Consider the following 18,447-nt stretch of genomic DNA (forward strand, 5'->3'; position numbering starts at 1 on the left):
AGTTGTAATAATGCTTTAAGTGTTTCCCCCTGAAATGCTTCAGAAGAATATAGCAAGGAAAAGAAATCATATTCTATACTCTGGCAGAAATAAGCCATTCTACAACCTGAATACTAATTAGAATAAACACTGTTTTGCTTTTTATTTCACAGTACCTGGTGTTTCCCTGCCCAGGCATCAGTCATGTTGGACACATTTGCCTTCAGCTTTATGACTGTAACTAAATCCACCTCATTTAATCATTCTAATAAATCTGCAACTCAGTAGAAACCACTAAATGAGATATTAATAGCACACTAAATATACCTGTTAGACAGACTATACAAGTAAAATATCGAAGTACAATGAAAAATATTTGCACTTGTTTAAGTGCTAGCCTTCTGTTCATTCCCCAGTACAGAGATATTTAATAACATTTTTAAAAAAGACTAGCAAACACACCTTGTCCATGTTTCAGAACAACTGCCCCTTTTTACCATCCAAATATATTCAACATCACTCTGTTTTTCTAATAATATGTAAGGACTTCAACAGGCAGAATTCATACTTCACAATGAATATTTGGAACAAAATATCAAGAGTTACGACAAAGCTTGTATAATATATCTAGGTCTTCTTGGACAAAATAAACAACTGATTGCAACAAAACCTTGATGGTGACTTGCACATTGCTCAAGTAGAAACTCAAATCTGTAGCCCCTACCAAACCTGGTGAGTGCGGCTTTAAGGTTTAATCCCAAATGTCATCAATTATTTTAGGAAACCAGCTGATGTTTCAATTTACCTGGGCTCCTTTCTTTGACGTCAGTCAGTGGTACAAGGCACAAGCTCCTAAATAAGCTCCTGCTAAACTGTGGGTCCTACAGCAAACAACCTCTGGCTTCCATCCCGCTAAGGTAAAGCAGATGGTGGAGCATGAGGTCCTTTATGTTTTAACAAATGGCACATCCAGCTTCAACATGTCACTTCCACAGCGTGTGGTGCAAAGCTGCCAAGTGGAACTGGAACTAGAACTTAGCAAGACAAAAAGCAGAAAAAGATGTTTTCCCTGGACACGTTTTCTAGCCCCTCAGCTTCAAGCCCTGCCAAGTTGTCACACAGACACAGACCAAGAGCCTCTCTAGTCTAAAAGCGATATGTATCTCTATATTCAGTATCCTTGCTTCTTCAGCCAGAGTCATGACAGTGAGTTTTATTCATTTTATACATAAAAGACTTTTACTCCTGCACCTTGTCTACAGGTGATGGGTTATTCATAAACCTGGTTGTCCTAGGAAGATAAGACTTCTTTCATCTGACCATAGCGGCTAAACACAGATTCCCCCCAGGGTCCATCCTGACAGGGACACTGTGAAGTGCCATGTTGTACCAGGTACTCATTTGCCCATCACACCTTTTTTCTTTCTCTTTAAGTAGAACACTTGGCTGCTAAACCAATTTTAGCACCTTTCCATTCTACCCTAAGTCAATTGCCTTTATGCTGCATTATTCAATTCTATCCTTAAGTTTGGCAAAATTGCTACAATTGTCCTTATTTCACACCCTTACCTATGAATTCTATGAATCATTTAAAGAATTCCAGTAAACGGGCATGGCATGAGTCTCCCATTACCCACCCACAACTTCTCCTGTTTCCTGAATCACTCTCAATTCTTTTGCATAGAAAAGATCAACTTAACAAATGTGTAGGTTCAGAATCTCTATTCAACTAGTTATATCCCTGTCCTCTGTCTTTAATGCTGCAATTTCTTCCAGGAAAGATTTCCCTATTTCATTTTTCATTTTCTGAAGAGATCCTAAGATATAATCTGACTGATTCTGGATCCAGCACGCTGTCAAATTCATTAGTGGTGATGGCAGAGCATTGTCCTGCCTTGTCATTTCAGGTCACGTCATCCTTCTGCTGTTCCGATCTATTGGCAAGATTTCAGTGTCTTCCTGAAGTGCCAAAGCCCAATTCTTACCCCAAAACTGAGAGCATCCATAGGAAATAAGTCTTACTTGTCTCTATTAGATGGTCTCACTGCCTATATATTGGTAACTAGGTATCTATGAAGATTTTATTGTGTTCTTCTCCACTTCTCTTTCCATTTTTATGTCACTTCAACTGTAGCAGCACCTATTTTAATGCAGAAGTGCATTTGCTCTTGGTCTGCACCCTTTTTCTCCATCATCCCTCATAAGATCTTTCACATCTAGTTTGACACAATCAAGTCCTTAATTGCATAGTCTCATCCGCCACATTTACAGTAAAGCAATTCCTTATGCATGTAATTTATTTTTCTGCTCAAGAAGTGGGACAGTGTGATTACACAGGTTGGTTTGGGTTTTTTTTAATATTTGCTTTCCTCTTCAATATTTGTTTTTACTTCTAAATCCCCAGCAATCATAATATTAATATCCACATTATGTCTGGCCTTTTTATTTCTCCATACTTTTCACAAAAAATGCAAACATCACAAATTCCTGCCAGAGTAATTTAATTATATGTACCAGTAGTTCACCACGCAATTTAATTTAACTACACATACATTTTATTTTCAAAACTACAAATAGCAGTATTCTGGGTTTTTTATAAGGACTATCACAGTGTTATCCAGTAAAGTCAAAGAGGAACATTACCCTGGTTTTCTTTGTTATAACATTGCTAAAATAGATTGTTGTAATAGATTGCAGAATCAGGCACAAAGCCAGCTCTTTTCTCTCATCATCGAATTATCATTTCTCTATTAATGGTTTTGTTGGACAGTATTAATAAGATGTCTTATTGAACTACAGAGATGTTATTTCAGCAGTGGTTGGAACAACAGTTCTGTATATGCACAGATCTATAACATGTAAAGGTTTATAAAGCACTTACAGATGACTCAAGGAGAAATGTTTATGATACCATCAGACAAAACTTGTCACCTTGGCTTACGTCTATTTTTTTTGCCATTTGTATCACCTAAAGATAAAGCCCCAAAATCATTATAGGACAACAAAAGCCGTTGTCCCAACATGTCCCCACCTCTCTTTCCTTGTGCCAACCTCAGCACTTGTGCAATGCGACTGGTAACTGAGAACTTTTCTGTTACCTGCTTGTTTTTGCCAGACTCCACTCACAACATATCATCGGTAAACTTGGAAAAAAAGGGGTAAAGTGATGTTTCTGGTGCTACTGTGGGTACAATTAGAAAGATTCTCAAATTAGCTGTCCAAACTTGTAAAAAACTCAAGTGACAGAGAGAGAACAGAACCACAGGCTGAGAATCTCAGACCTCTACTTTCCTATTCAAAAAAATGCACACAATTCTAATATTAGCTGGTTTGCATTAATAACTGTTCCATGCAGTGTCAGATTATTCTTATCCCTAGTGACTTTAATAATTATGAGACTACAAACCCCCTTTCTATAATCCCCTGTTTTCAATTTTTGTTCTTCCCAGTCAGAACCTAGAGAAAGCACTTTGTTTCCTCTATTTCCATGGACATCTATCTCAAAAAGACAACTATAACTACACTCATGTGTGCAATCCAAGGCACACTAAAAGAATATGTGTAATACATATTTTATCCACAGCTCAGATTTCAACACAACTTTGAGGGCAAGAAACATTATTGCATTTCTCTAGTGAAATTTCATTACTTCAACACGACCAGATTAATAAATATGCAGTAGGAGTTTCACTTGGAGCTTTTGGCACATTAAACCAAATATGCAGGTGTCCAAATGAAGAAAAACAGTGTGAAAATATGTTTTCTTATGAAGTAATCCAAATATCCCTTTTTCAAAGAAATATGATTAAGGGTTTATCTTGCTGTATTACGCTCAGAAAAGAAAACAAATCACAGTCAGACATGATGCTTGGTCAGAATTCCCTCTAACTAGAGTTGTCTATGCTGCAATTTGCATTCACAGTAACCAAAGACTGAAAATACACAACGAATTTCTCCCCAGTATCACCTGTTGATCTTCAACACAGATCAAGATTGAACTTGCCCACCCTTTTCATAACATTTCTGTATTCCTTTTTAAATCTTTACAAATCATTTAGCTGTTTTAAATACAGTAATGCTCTTGTGTGGATGGACAGTACCCAAAAAGAGTAATATCAAAAGGCAATCAGATGGCATATGATAATTCAGCAGGTGACAGGCTAATCTTGGTGAAGAACTTAATCTTGAAACATGAATGACATCAATCTTCCTTCTCCTTTAAAGGCACCGCTTAGCCAATTTAGAACTTTCTGGAAAATTAATATCCAAACCACTCATGCTCCCAAACTAAGTACAGAATATTTTACCCTGTACGTCCCCCAATTGCAGTAGTTGTCCTTTCAAAAAAATTAAAAGTTATTTTTCCATTACTGCTAGTCTGTTTAAAAAACCATAAAGTATGCAACCCCAGACAAAAAATAGCTTTTTATGAGACAAATATAATTCATAAATGCATGAGTTACAACTCACTAGTATTCATGACACAGCCCTCACTAAGCCAACTTAGTTAATATATTCTCTCCTCTGGTTTTATGTAATGTATTTGCTTCTCTTCCTCTACAGAAACAAAGCCAAAAAAACACCCCTAATAAATGACCTACCACTTCACAAAAAGCATGGCTGACTATCACTATTTCTTGTTTATGTAAAAGAGAAATCTTCAAAATTCACATTTAAAGATAAAATAAAATCCCTGTTCTGCTGTGAGTAGTCAAATAACAACTATATGATGTTAGTATAAAAGACAATTATCCTAATTTAAAGGGCATCTGATTAAGCTTTAAAAGCCAAAGGTGACAGCACATACCACCCACAGTTTATAAAACAATAAACTCATTTAAAGGTGAAAGATACTAGTTCAAATGATAGTATTTGGTGACAGTAAATGAAAAGTACTTTTCTTCTAGCATTCCAAAAATATTTTCTTCTTGCTGAAAACTTACACACGAATCAATTCCCATCATCTCCATGCACACTCCCATTTTCCAGATGGTAAATCTTACAGCAAACCATTGACAGCATCCAGCCATCACAAGTTACCAAAACACAGGTGACTGTCAGAAAATATTCATAGAGTCTCCCACTTTGCCGGTGTTGCCAGACTAACAGACTCACCTCGGCAGATGGTTCCGTTCCCCACATATCCAGGTTTGCAGGTGCAGGTGTGTCCCCTGACAGTGTTTGTACAGATTGCATTCTCATCACAGTTGTGCTGTCCGCTGCCACACTCATCGTGCTCTATAAGGGGGGGAAATAGATATATATACATGAAAAAATTACACAAGAGACAGTGAGCTTTTCAGGGTGATGATGCAGCATTTGAATACCAAGGGAATAATGAGGTTGCCCCAATGGCTGAACACTGGGAACTCGGTGTGGGAGTCAGCTATGGATCTGCTTCAGTTACCAATCTCAACATCATCTGCATGGGGACGGTAGATTATTTAAGAATAAAGACGTAGAAAAAAAAGAAACTGGGAAAAGGCAAAGTACACCTGTGATAAAAACCAATGAAGAATATTACCACAAAAAAATATCTGCTGTGAAAACAAACCTTTACATCACTGCCCCTCACCAACAGTAACAACCATAAATACACAGTAAGTGAACATAAGAGGGACCTCAACTGCGCACCCTTTAAATACACAGCTCAGGTGTCACAGCCACTTGCTCTAATCCATGCCGAGCTAGACTCCTTCTCCAACAGACTGTAATAATGTTTTATATTTTTAGAGTACCATTCATAGCACTGAACCCTAAAAGGACTCCCAGACAAATGGGCCATATTTTGCTTTCATCCTACAACTCTTAACTGCTGCCACTGAGCCCAATTTGCTGCTGCTCCTGCACTTTACTCTCCTGCTACATTTTGTTCTAGGAAAGAATCAGAGGTGGTGAGTTACCTGACCCTGAAGTTCCTTGCTTCTTCCTGTAATTACTAAGAGCTTCCCTCATGCAGTAGGATTTCAAAAAGAAAACATGAATATTTTACACCTTTGCACTGGTGGACTTACAGCTTCGTTCAGTGGAATCAAGAAGGTGCAATGAAATGGCTTAAGTGAAATGTCTGTTCATACAAAGGGCAAGGGATAATCAAAAATCAGAATCTGGAACCCTTCTCAACAGTCTTCATTTATGCAACCGCAATCATCAGGCTGGTATCCATACACACAGAGGTAAAAGGCATTCCTCTCTGGAATTGGGGATTTGCTTACATATAGCAGTGGATAAGGGGTTTTCAAAGGACTACAGACTAAATTTAGCCTTCTGTAGACCACAGAGAAAGAGCATGCCTCTAAAACATGAGTAAAATACTCGTTTTTACAGACTCTGATTAACTATTTGGAAAAGCATTTCCATTGAGAGCAACAGGAACACAGGGCTCACCAGGCTGAAGTTAACCTCTGCCATGGCCTCACTTTACCAGAGGATGGAATGGAAGCCAATTGCAAGATAACTCAAGACATATATGGATTTGAATAGTGGATCCCAAGGAACCCTTCAGAGTAAACACTTCTGGAACACCATTGACAACTATCTGCAGAACATAGATCTGACATATGTTTTCTATTTTTCAAATACATTTGACAGCAAAACAATATGGATTGCAACCATTTTCTTTTAAAGAACATCAAAACAATACATCGCTCGCTCACTCTCTGCTTTTAGAAAGAAACTCCCATCCACACACACTCAAATGTGCCTGGCTTGAGCTGATAAATTCAGCCTTAAATTTATTCTTGTTAGTTTATGCTGGTCCCTAGCTCTGCTTAGTAATTCACTCCAGCTCCTCTCCAATTTTCAGATGCCTTACACCCTCTGCTACACTTCTTCAAGGGCTGCCTGTTGTCTCCATTATTTCTGAAGCATACCACAGCCTTATTCTTGCCACCCCAGTCTCAGGGTGCTCAGACCGCTGGGTCAGACACAAGATTATGGAGCTCCAAGCCCCAGTGAAGTGCTCAGCAGGCAACCGAGGCTAAACACCCCCCTCCACAATCCCTACTTTTATTAGTTATTGCCATTAGCTTTCACGTGTTCATGTTCAAACTATAATGAGAATGACTTTGTGACAGGCTTCTGTACACACAAGAACATTCCTACTCAAACAACTGCGAAAATTAGATTATTACCTTCTCAGCGCTTCAAGTATAAACAAAAGATTTCCCAGGGGTAACATACATGGTTTTTTTTCCAAAATATGCAACAGATTATACTCTATTATGTTATTCTAGGACTTAGATGATGTAAATCATTATATTTACCACTCCTGCAGATGTGCAGATGCTGGCAATACGGAAAAGATTTAATATTGACGAAGCTGAATTTCCACAGTCATATTAAAACAGAGGTCAGTTTTTTCTAAGGAGATATCATTTGAAGAGTTAGCAACAAATCTGACCACAGGAACCTGTCCTTCATGAGACATCCTGATGCTTCTAGCACAAGGAGGACTAAAGGAACCTCATCTGCATGAGGAATCCCAAGATTTCTAAGCAGCAGTATGGCTGCAACGATGGGAAATTTAAATGAAATTTTCCCCTCGTGTAGAGATGTCTACAGATGATGTTGCTACGGGCCTAATAAGAATGAGAAAGCATTGATTTTCTGTCAAGCTACCAAAATCTTTGATTCCAGATGGAAAAATCCTTCCGATTCTGTCAGTAGTGAGTTATCTTGGGTTTCCTTCTCCCTCAGAAGAGTTCATCCTTTGGAGCGCTTGGGGTTCAAATTGGGTAGCCAGCACAGAAGGTGGGCTCATGTTTTGTTTAAACTCAAAGGAGATGACGGCTAACTTGCAAAGATCACCACTTACTTACCCACATCACTTTCCAAAATCTCCCATTCAAGCACATCAAACAGAACCTGCTTTTGCTTTAATGTTCTGGTAAATACTATCTGATTAGAGAGCAATCAAAGACAGGACCTGAGAAACAAGTGAGAAGAGTCACAAACACTGTCACTGCAAAGAGGGGTAGAGCTGAGACAAAAATATCAAAGCCACATCTTATTTCGACAATTTCCCTTTCAGCTGAAAATGAGAAACACAAGAAAGGTTTATTCTAAAAGACAAAACCAAAAGTCATTCTTAACTTTTTTTTACACACACACATATTTATATAGATAGAAATAAATACACTGCCATGCTCCAAAATGAAACTGTCATCAGGTTTGATTGAAGTCATCCATCTCTCCATGACTTCTACTTGTTATATAATATACACAAAAGGAGCTTATGATCAAAGACAAAAAGAACTGGCAAGCTCGCTGGGAAGGACAGTACTGCAGGATGCAATTCCCTCACTCAACACTCATTCCCCTGGATTATTAATATCCATTTCAAGAAACAGGTACCTTTCCGGAACAGTTACAACCGCAGTACCATTCTTTGATTACAGACAAGTTAACTTATCTAGGAAATCTATAAATTTTCTTCAGCATTCGTAGTCCTGTTAAGCAGGAATCTTGGCTCTTGCCACCTCTATTCTGAGCTTTGTCTTTGATAAAGCAAAAGAGATCAGTTATTTTTGTGGCTCTGTTTTCCCCATTATACACAATATTATGAGATTTTTTTTTATTATTATTATTTGTCATTCTCTGAAATCCTTAAATACTAAAGATTTTACAGAAAATTAAAGGACATCAGTCTTCTATTGAAAAAAAAAGACTCAAATATGAACTGCTTCTTTATCTTGTACTACATTTATTTTTCCTGCAAGCAGAGATGAGGAGCTTCAGCTCACCTGCCCCTATTTCCTATCCACCAAGCTACAGCTAAGGCCAGCAAACTGCACATTAAAACCCAACATTTTCCTTCTGGATAAAATCCTTCTAGAATTTCCAAAAGCTTTCATGAACTTTTCCAGAAGCCTCAAGAGTGTCTTATTTTCTGAGTTCACACCTGAACCAGGCCAGCTTGTGGAGCAATGACTGTAAAGTTCATTTTATCCTCAGGCTGAGGATGGTCATCAGCCTCCAAAAGATCACTGGTGAGAAATCAGTCATCCTTTTACAAAATCATCTCTCTGCCACCTGTGTTGTATGACTGTGAAATCATGGTGTATCAGCTGTGGGTGTCCTCTATGCACACATTGAGCAATGCTTCAGTTTTGAAGAATGAAGGCCTTTAAAATAAAATCTCTGCAGAAAACTTCTATTAGAAAAAGCTGTCCCTGGAAAGTCAACCCACTGAACTGCTCACCTCAGGCAACTAAAATGGCATCAACATGAACAGAAGTCCCCTCTGATGGCACCAAGGGTCTGGGGACACTGATGTTTAAATGTAGGTAGTGGTACATGACCACATGTACACAGTGGCTGAAGATAAGTACTATAGTTATCTCTGCTTTGTTCACAGGCAACCTAATAAAAAAGAAGTTTATCTTGATGATTAGAATACTCAGAAGCTGTCTGACAAGATTCATTTCAATATTACATAGCCTTACAGAGATAACAATCACATAAATAGCAAAGTTAATTCACCAGAAAGCAGTTTCAAGGAGATGGTTAGTTGCATATCCTATTACAAAAAGCACCAATGCATCCTACAAATCACAGAAAACCATTTTATACCAAAACACTGGCTGGTCTATAAGCACATTGATATATGGGTACATGCAATATTGCCTTTTTCCTGAAATCCCAGTGAAGAAACTAGTTACAGTGCAATGGAAACACACGGACCATTTCCTGTTAAAGTCTCGGTAACACGAAACTAATAAAAAACTGCTGAAATAAACACAATTACCAGACTGACCATATGGCATCCCCACACTGCATCCCCCTGTACTGTGAGGGTATTGGAGACAGACAGACAGACCCACCCCAGCCAAGCAAACAGCACAGACTCCAACATCTGCAACACCAGCAGCCAACATCTACAGCTCACAAATGGAAAAAACAAGTTCAAAAATACCTGAGGCAGCAGGAGACCAGGAACACAACTAAACTCTGCATCTAAGAGCATTCACTACAAAAGGTCAAGCCTGTGCTAATAGCTGCATTAGCTGCACCTTCAGCAATGGCAGAATAATCAATCATGATGCACTTCAGCTGTGAAGCCACCTGCTTAAATTTTAAAGAGACCTTTAGCTGTCTTCAAAACACAGGTATCTATTTAAGCTAACGAAGTCAAAGCACCTGCAGGTTGTAACAGCTCCTGCCTACCCCAAATGAGCCAGAGTTCCAGCAGCTCCACCACTCACACATAACCCTGCTGGTGGGTCAAGTAGAAATAAGAATATTCAAATAAGGACGAAAAAGTCAGAAACCTTCAGGCGCCCGTATTTCTGTCAAATCTTCCATACCCGCATTTTTCTAGCTTAATGTTACTGAGGAATCCCATAGCTACTTGTGTTTTGTGATACTTGGAAAACAGCATCTGCTCTGGGCTCAACTGAACTGGGAGAACGCGGTAGGAAAAGCTCTGGGGGTGCAGTGAAAGACTTTTGTCTGCCTGAGGTAACATATTCTGCATGAAGCCCTCCACACCATATTGCAAAAGTATTTGTGAGTAAAAACAGCTATAGGAAAATGATCCAGAACATACTGCAAAGTAAAAAAAGATATATTTGTCATGTATTTGTGAATACCTAAATGTATAAATAAACAATTATAGGTAAATACAAATTTTCTCCATCTGTATGTACATGAAATACAGTGTTTGTGAAAGGCTCTAGGAAGCTCTGACAATTTAGCATCAGAAAAACCGTGAGTAATAAAAAATGGCATATTTATATACTCTTGAAGTTTGTGGTATTATAAATACCCACATTTTTACTAAAGAAGTAAATATAATAATAAAATCTTATTCTATTCTTTATACAAGACAAAGGTGGACTTTGCTTACACTTTGTGCATTTATTTTTAAAAATTTAATTTCCAGAGGCACTACACAATTTCCAGACGCTTCCACTTCACATACTGAAAGAAATAAAAATAATTTACTGGATTTGTAAGGGCTCTATAAGCCAGATCTACTTTGCCTTAGCTTTCTCTTCTTTTTTCTTTTCTGCACATGCCTGGAATAACTCAAGTACTTATACTGTTGTACACTTTATCTAAAATATTTAATAAAAAATTAGAAGCATAGATTGAAAACATACAGCAAACAACACACAGTAAAGCTAAGAACCTTTTGTTCAAGAGTCATAACTAACTGGAGCATCAGAATAGCTTTCCCTTGCACAGTTCGAAAGCCCGTAATGGATTTCAAACTTATAATTTCTAAAAGGTACATCTGACACCAGATTTATTTTTCAGCAAGAGTGACTACCTTTATTTTCTTTAAATAAAGATGCTCTTTGAGAAAAGGACCGACATTGGAATGCAATTACTGGAGACATATCCCATTGAGGGGTCTCTCACCATAGCTACTCTCACTTCTCATTACAAGAAAAGGCCCCAATTTAAACTTGCTTACAAGATGGAAACAATTTTCTTATTGTAGGGATTTTCTTCCATTAGTTCCCCCAAGCCTTCATCCTTTAATAATAAAACATTTATTTTTGAAAAACATTGTCCAAAGATTCCAACTATTTCTATTTATTCTTGTATTTACAACACTAAAAGGAAATCTAAGGTTGTCTCTAAATTGTTGAGAAGAGACTGGTGTGTAACAACAAATACCGCAACATTTCTATACGCCAAGAGACCTACAATAGTCACGGAATAGCAATGTCATCAGATGCCACTATTGTTTATTCACACAGAGGCCATTTGTATAGAATATATGCCCTAATGTAAAATTAATTAGTTATCTGGCACCAGTAAAGTAATGGCCCTTGAAAACTCAGAAGGGAGAAAGCCATCTATCCAAATACTTCTCAAAAGCAGTAATGCTTTGTTGCATGGCATTAGGATTCAAATGCCTATGTAATAATTAAGGCTTTCAAAATAAGAGATTAAAAAAATTGTATTTATGAAGAGCTGTGGACTTAGTGGAATCAGAATTTCAGCTCATAAGAAGCTCTGATGAAACAAAGGGGATAGGTTTAAAATAGACTGAATAAAAGGAAGCGTTATTCTGAACACACGGGAAGAACTTCCCCTAGAAGATCAGGGCAATTAGAAACAAGATGCATACACCAAACAAGAAATGACATTGCAGATGGTAAGCTGGTGAAAAGGTAACAGCTGATTGTGACTCCAGACAAACCTGAGGGAGACGGGGGAAAATAAGGTGCCAAAAAAGCCACCAAAAAAAAAAACCCAACCCAACAACAGACACACACAAAAAAATAACCCACACAAAGCACCATCACAACCTGAACAACACAACTGTATTTTTCCCTGCTCACAAGAATTAAAGAAACAAAGTCAAGTTTATGCCCATTCTGCACTTCAGTCACACAGGAAGAAGGAACAGGATGTAGCTCAGAATAGCGCCGCTGTTCCTCCACATAAGGATATGCTGCAGCTTTATCCTTAGGAGCAGTTAAACATAAAAAGTACTGGCAGAAATATCGGATTTGCACTTCTTTTAATAAGACACTAAAATGCTATTGTAATTTACAACACAACGAACAGCTTCTGGTGTTAAACGTGGAATTATTTAGACTGCATTCTGAAAGAGCAGACATATGTTACTCTTGGGTAATTGGGAAGAAATAGTGGGATTTAATTTGAATATAAAATTCTGAATGTGCATGCAGTCGCCTGTCTGAATAAAACCTCTTGAATGTTTCCTTTTGAATTATAAACTAAAATTCTTTCTTTGGTTTTCTAGCATCTCATTAGACTTTAATCACATTCACCTATTTGCAATCAAGTTTATGAAATAAACTACTAATGTTAGCCAAGCTTATTCTTTTTATTTTATTTTGTTCTAATTTATTCTAATAAACTGATCTGTTTAGGACTGTCTAGAAACCAGTGTAACAAAATAAAAAAATTCATGTTCATAAACTGGTATTTAGAATCCCTGAGATTTGTCTCAGTGATTCAACTCTAATTAATATTTGGTTTCGTTTAGATTTTCACATGACAATTAAATCTTCTTTGCAGTCATGTAATATTAGATCATAAACAAAACCAATGTAATCTTATTCATGCACTTAATATCTATTATAACTAACATGATCTGTGGATACATTCAAGGTCAGGCTTATATGTCATATATACCACGAAATAATAACAATATTGACACATACAGAAACTTCAGGATGTATCCTTAACAAACAAGCAGGCTGATAATAAAACGGCAATGCATCTGACATACCCTTAGTTTGAAATGGACACTTCATTGCAGTTTTGTGGACTTATTTTTGAAAGCCAGATTATTCATGTCTGGATGTTGTATTGTCAATTGCCTAACACTGAAAAGGGATCTTAAGAAAAAAATCAGTACCTATACACCGCACATTACGACAGCTTGTATAATTGTGCTGGACAATTAATAATCCACAATAATTTCCATCTGAACATATTTCTCATGCAAGAAAAATAGCTGAGGCAACTTTGTCATTAGCAATGTGTATCCTGAACTAAAACTTGCCACCCAACTTTGAGCCTGGAGACAGGCAGAAAATGCAATTCAGATCAGATCTAGACAGGAAGCTCATTGCAAGCGTTTGGGGAGATCTGCGTATTGCGAATTTAAAGATGCAAATGAAAGAAAAATCCACTAAGGAACAAACCACACTTCATTGTCAAAAAACTCTTTTTGTTATCTTTATATCCTGAAGAGCTGGCAAATGAACAAGTTTTTTTGCAGGGACAGTTTCTCACTAAGTCAAGAGCTGGCACATCCAGACCACTCAGTCTTCCAGCCTGAGGCTCAATTCCATGAAGATGAGATGATCTTTCAGCACTAAAACTAAGTAGTCAGCTTTCAGTCTTACAGACTCAGAGTAATTCCTAAATTTAATGGTAATAGAGAGCATAAGAGCTCCATTTCTGGTCCTACAGCTCAGAATGACTCTCTCATTAAGCAAACTTCTGCACAGGGTGAAGGGAGCAGACAACATATTCCTAATGAAACACAGCCTGATATAAACCCCTTTTTTAAGACTAAGGGTTTAAAATTATTAAGTGAAAGTCTCAGAGGAACAAGAAATTGTTTAGAAAGTTATCAAAAATTTAAAATTGTACACATGGGAAACACGTGATGTTGAAGAGCCAATGGCTACGATCTCATCTGCAAGAAACAAAACATCTTAAAAGTGTTTCTCCTCATTGGATTTATGAACCAGAATAACCAGTTCATGCGCTGTATGTCTAAAGGTTTGCAGTAACTCGGTCTACATGCCACTCATTTATTTATTTATTCATTTATTTTAGGAAGCCAGAAGAAATTCCAGATTTTGTATGGCCTTGAAGTGCAATGGTCAGAGCACAGGTCCATGGTACTTCACATAAGACATATTATCATGCCTGAATTACAATGCAATCAATGTATTTGAATCAGAATACACTAAGCAATATGGTCATCTTGATTATCATTATTGGATATTAAACTTCTAATACAATCCCTGTGTTTTCCACTAACCAGTCTGCCATCAAGGCATTGGAATTTTACAAGGCACCTTCTATGGCCTTTAGTCTGATTCCAAATGGTCAATGTGATTTTTACAGTTGACTTTAGTGGAATCAGCAGTCAGCCCCACAAAAGCCAAATCACAGGCCCAGATCCACAAGTCGATTGTGTCCATTTATATATATATATTTGTAAACCAGCAGTTATTCCAAATTTTTGGAAGTATTGTTTTTCTTGACATAATTACAAAGCAGAGAATTTCGTTCAGAGAGCAAATAAAGCCTTGAAGTCAATGTGATGTACCACGCTGAAAGAGAGCAACTACACAGTTCCAGCTAGACTGGAGCAGTGACATTAATATTGATAGAGGAATGGTAAAAAAACAGTTTATGAAGTTCTCAGCTTCTCTAAATGACAAGACATTCACTTAGGGAAATAAAGAAATCACACGTAATGACGCAATCTGAAAAACTGAGATTTGTCTGTCAGTTCCCACTGCTTAATTTACAGCTTTCAGGAGAGATGCCCGCTACCATTTCATCTTAAAATACAGTTTTATTTCGCCTCTGTGTTGCTAAAAGCTGAATATGGTCCAAGTACCTGCATTGTATTGGAAAAGAAACCCTAAAGCAATACGGTACTGATTTATTTATGCGGCAATATGACTTAATCTAAAAGAACAGTCTGCTTTTTATCCATAATATTGTAAAAACTGCATATTTTATGAAGTTGATATCAGAACTTCATCTTTCAGATATTTTCAGTTCAATAATAGCTGCAAGCTTTAGTTTGCAGAAATCTTGAAATCACTAATACAAAAAGTATGAAATAGACCTTTAGACGCAACTTTTAGCCAACGTTTCATCATGGCTTGATGAGCTGACATTGGTGATACAAGTTCAGATGAGTTTCAGATTTCAGAACTCCATGATACCTTCGCTTCACCATTAAAAAAAAAATGCAAAAAGCAATACATACCCTATTTCAAACTTGCACAAAAGTCTATTAGTGCTATTGCTACATAGAAAGGTGGAATTGTTTCTAAATGAACCCGCATGTGTGACAGATGTGTCGATCTGCTGACATAAGAAGACATAAAATCACAGGTAAGGTTTTGTAGCAGAGCAAGTATAACGAGGACAGGAGACGTATTATTCCTTTGCATCTATCAGAGATGCAATGAAAAGGCTTGTGGAGCATTGGAGCATTTATTGCAGGTGATAGGAAAGTCACAAAGACTTAGCAGACTTTTCTAAGTTTTCTGTTCACGAAGTTAGAGTCAAGCAGACTCAGCACCTTCATGTTTTACGTACCATTTTTTAATTACGCAAATGCTGCAAAAAGGATGGAGTCAGATCTCTTTAAGCTTTCAACAGAGTAGAAATGGACCGTTGCTTCTTACTGAAAATAAAGAGAATACTTGCCTAGTTTCAGCTGACTCGTTCTTAAAAATGTATGTCTAAAAACTGGCTTTTAAGATAGTACTTAGGCACCTAAATTACTAAACAGTTGCTCCCTCAGAGTGCTGAAAACCTAACTTCCACAAATGTATGTTTATGTCATACCTGTGTATTAGTTTTCAAGTTTACTCCTTTTAGCCTCACAAAAATACCATGGAATTTTCACATGGAAAGAAGTGATCAAATCATTTTACCCCTCAAAGTGTGCAACTTCAGCATGATATTTACTCTCAACACATAGAATCAATCTCGATTTGAAAGCAGAAGTGGCAACTAGTGCATCATCATCTCCTAAGGCACCTATATTTTCCCCTGGAGATATTCTACCATAACAGCAATCACAATAGACCATACTTGTCTTATGAGATCTGACAAGATCACAACCTGAGTTCCTTTGGATGCAGCTATACCTTCTTATATCAGCAAAACACTGCACAGTATGAAGATTCTACTGCTGAGACAAAAGCCAGATCAAACAGAATTTATATGAATTTATATGCTCTGCATTCCTCAGGCTTTCACATCTAACTTACCAAAAGCTAATGACAATACAACTTGTTTTGCACTTTTGTCAGTCAAGTAAAAATTAACAAAAATTACTTAGATACACAAAAATACCATCCATGAGACTGAAAAAATATGTATGGTTCGTTGATGTTCACTCAAACAGGGAATTATTCTCTAACGACTTCTGCTTCAAATGCATTTTAAAAGTCACAGAAAAGTAATAACAAACAGTATGTATTATTATGTAAGAAAAGCAGGGATTTAGGTACAATATTATCCATGAAAACGGATGATGCAAGTAAGATGTCTTTCTTCAAAAAGAAAAACTACTTATAATTTCAGGGAGGATTGAGGCAGTAACCTGCAGTACCTAAAATCAACCACCATGGAAAGCACTGCAGAAACACACTGGACATTCAGAGCAGGGGTCTCTAGGGGATAAGGTCACACTAATTTTCTCAGTCCCTCTTCAGTGTTAAGCAGTGACTGACTCAAAAAAGCACCACCCAAAGGCTCTCTGCTGTGGGTACAACAATCATTCAGCCTCGGGCAAAGCATGAGATAATTAAGAAGCAAAGCACCAGGTGTGAGGAATACCTGCAAAAATCAATTTACAGAAGGTGGCACAATGGAACTCCGTATTTAGCTTGAGTACCTAATACTGACAAAACAGATTCGTGTATATGCACCCATGAGGCAGAAAAAGTGGAGTTAAATGACCACAAATCACGAAGGAAGCATGAAACTTCAGGAGGAACATTAGAACGTTTCACTAGAAAAAGTGAGATAAAGTCAAACAAGGGAGAAAATGAGTCATGAGAACCAAGCAATGGCGAAGTTGGAAAGAACAACGACCTCCACAAAACACGTAGCTGTGCCTACCACATGCTATTGTACTGCTTAAAATTTAATTCCAGCATTTATTCCAGGGAAGAAAAGCAGGATTATATAGAGCACTCCAGATCAGAAAAAGGAGCAATGATGCTGTTAGCTAAACTAAGCACAGACCTTCCTGCAGAACATGCCCAGAGGAGAAAGCACAACCCAGGGGTCAGAACATCTGGCACAATCTGAATTCCAGACCTCTCTCTCATTAACTGACTATGTCACTCAGGCACTAGGACACTTTTGCCACCTCTTTTGTAAAGTGATGTTTAGAAAGATGTTATGCCAGTGCAAAACACTTCTAATGAAATTAAATTATTTACCAACAAAGAAGAATGAGAAAGAGACTGGATTTGGAATATTTGAACCATTTGAAACAAAAAAGTTAAGAATCGAAACAAAAACCTGACGTCTGTCACTGTTAGGTGACAGGTAAACATCATGACATGCTGGAACACCACTGACATCTCAGGGATAGCTTGTATGTACAAGAGCTAGCAAATAATCATAGAATCATTTCAGTTGGAAGAAACCGTCAGGATCATCGAGCCCAACCATAACCTAATTCTGGTACTAAACCATGTCCCTGAGAACCTCATCTAAATGCCTTTTTAACCCCTCCAGGGATAGCGGCTCAGCCACTGGGCAGCCTGTTCCAATGCCTCACAACTCTTTCTGTGAAGAACTTTTTTTCTCATATCCAGTCTGAACCTCCCTTGGTGCAACTTGAGGCCATTTCTTCTTGTCCTAACACTTGCTACTTGGGAGAAGAGACCAACCCCCTCCATGCTCCAGCCTCCTTTCAGGCAGTTGTAGACAGCAATACGGTCCCAGCCCCAGATCCCTCAGACTCCCCTCATCAGACTTAAGCTCCACACCCCTCACCGGCTTCATCGCCCTTCTCTGAACTCGCTCCAGCACCTCAAGGTCTTTCTTCTTGTGAGGGGCCCCCAAACTGAACATAGGATTTGATGTGCAGCCTTCACCAGTGCCCAGCACAGGGGGACAATGACTCACCTAGTCCTGCTGGCCACACTATTCCTGATACAAGCCAAGATGCTGTTGGCCTTTTTGGCCACCTGGGCACACACTGGCTCATTTTCGTCCACTATTCACCAACATCCCCAGGTCCTTGGGGTG

General features: G+C 37.9%; 1 protein-coding gene across 1 annotated transcript in view; it reads right to left on the minus strand.

Annotated features, from left to right (window-relative positions):
- NELL1 (neural EGFL like 1) overlaps nucleotides 1-18,447 on the minus strand; it is a gene marked incomplete at both ends in the record, with an annotated part of 271,483 nt that overhangs the window by 100,321 nt on the left and 152,715 nt on the right. Inside the window, one exon of the mRNA XM_080346184.1 lies at nucleotides 5,095-5,217. Coding sequence (XP_080202310.1) covers nucleotides 5,095-5,217 — 123 coding nt within the window. The remainder of the gene's footprint in view (nucleotides 1-5,094; nucleotides 5,218-18,447) is intronic.

This window comes from Nesoenas mayeri (assembly GCF_963082525.1).
Source record: "Nesoenas mayeri genome assembly, chromosome: 5".
NCBI classification, from domain to species: Eukaryota; Metazoa; Chordata; class Aves; order Columbiformes; family Columbidae; genus Nesoenas; species Nesoenas mayeri.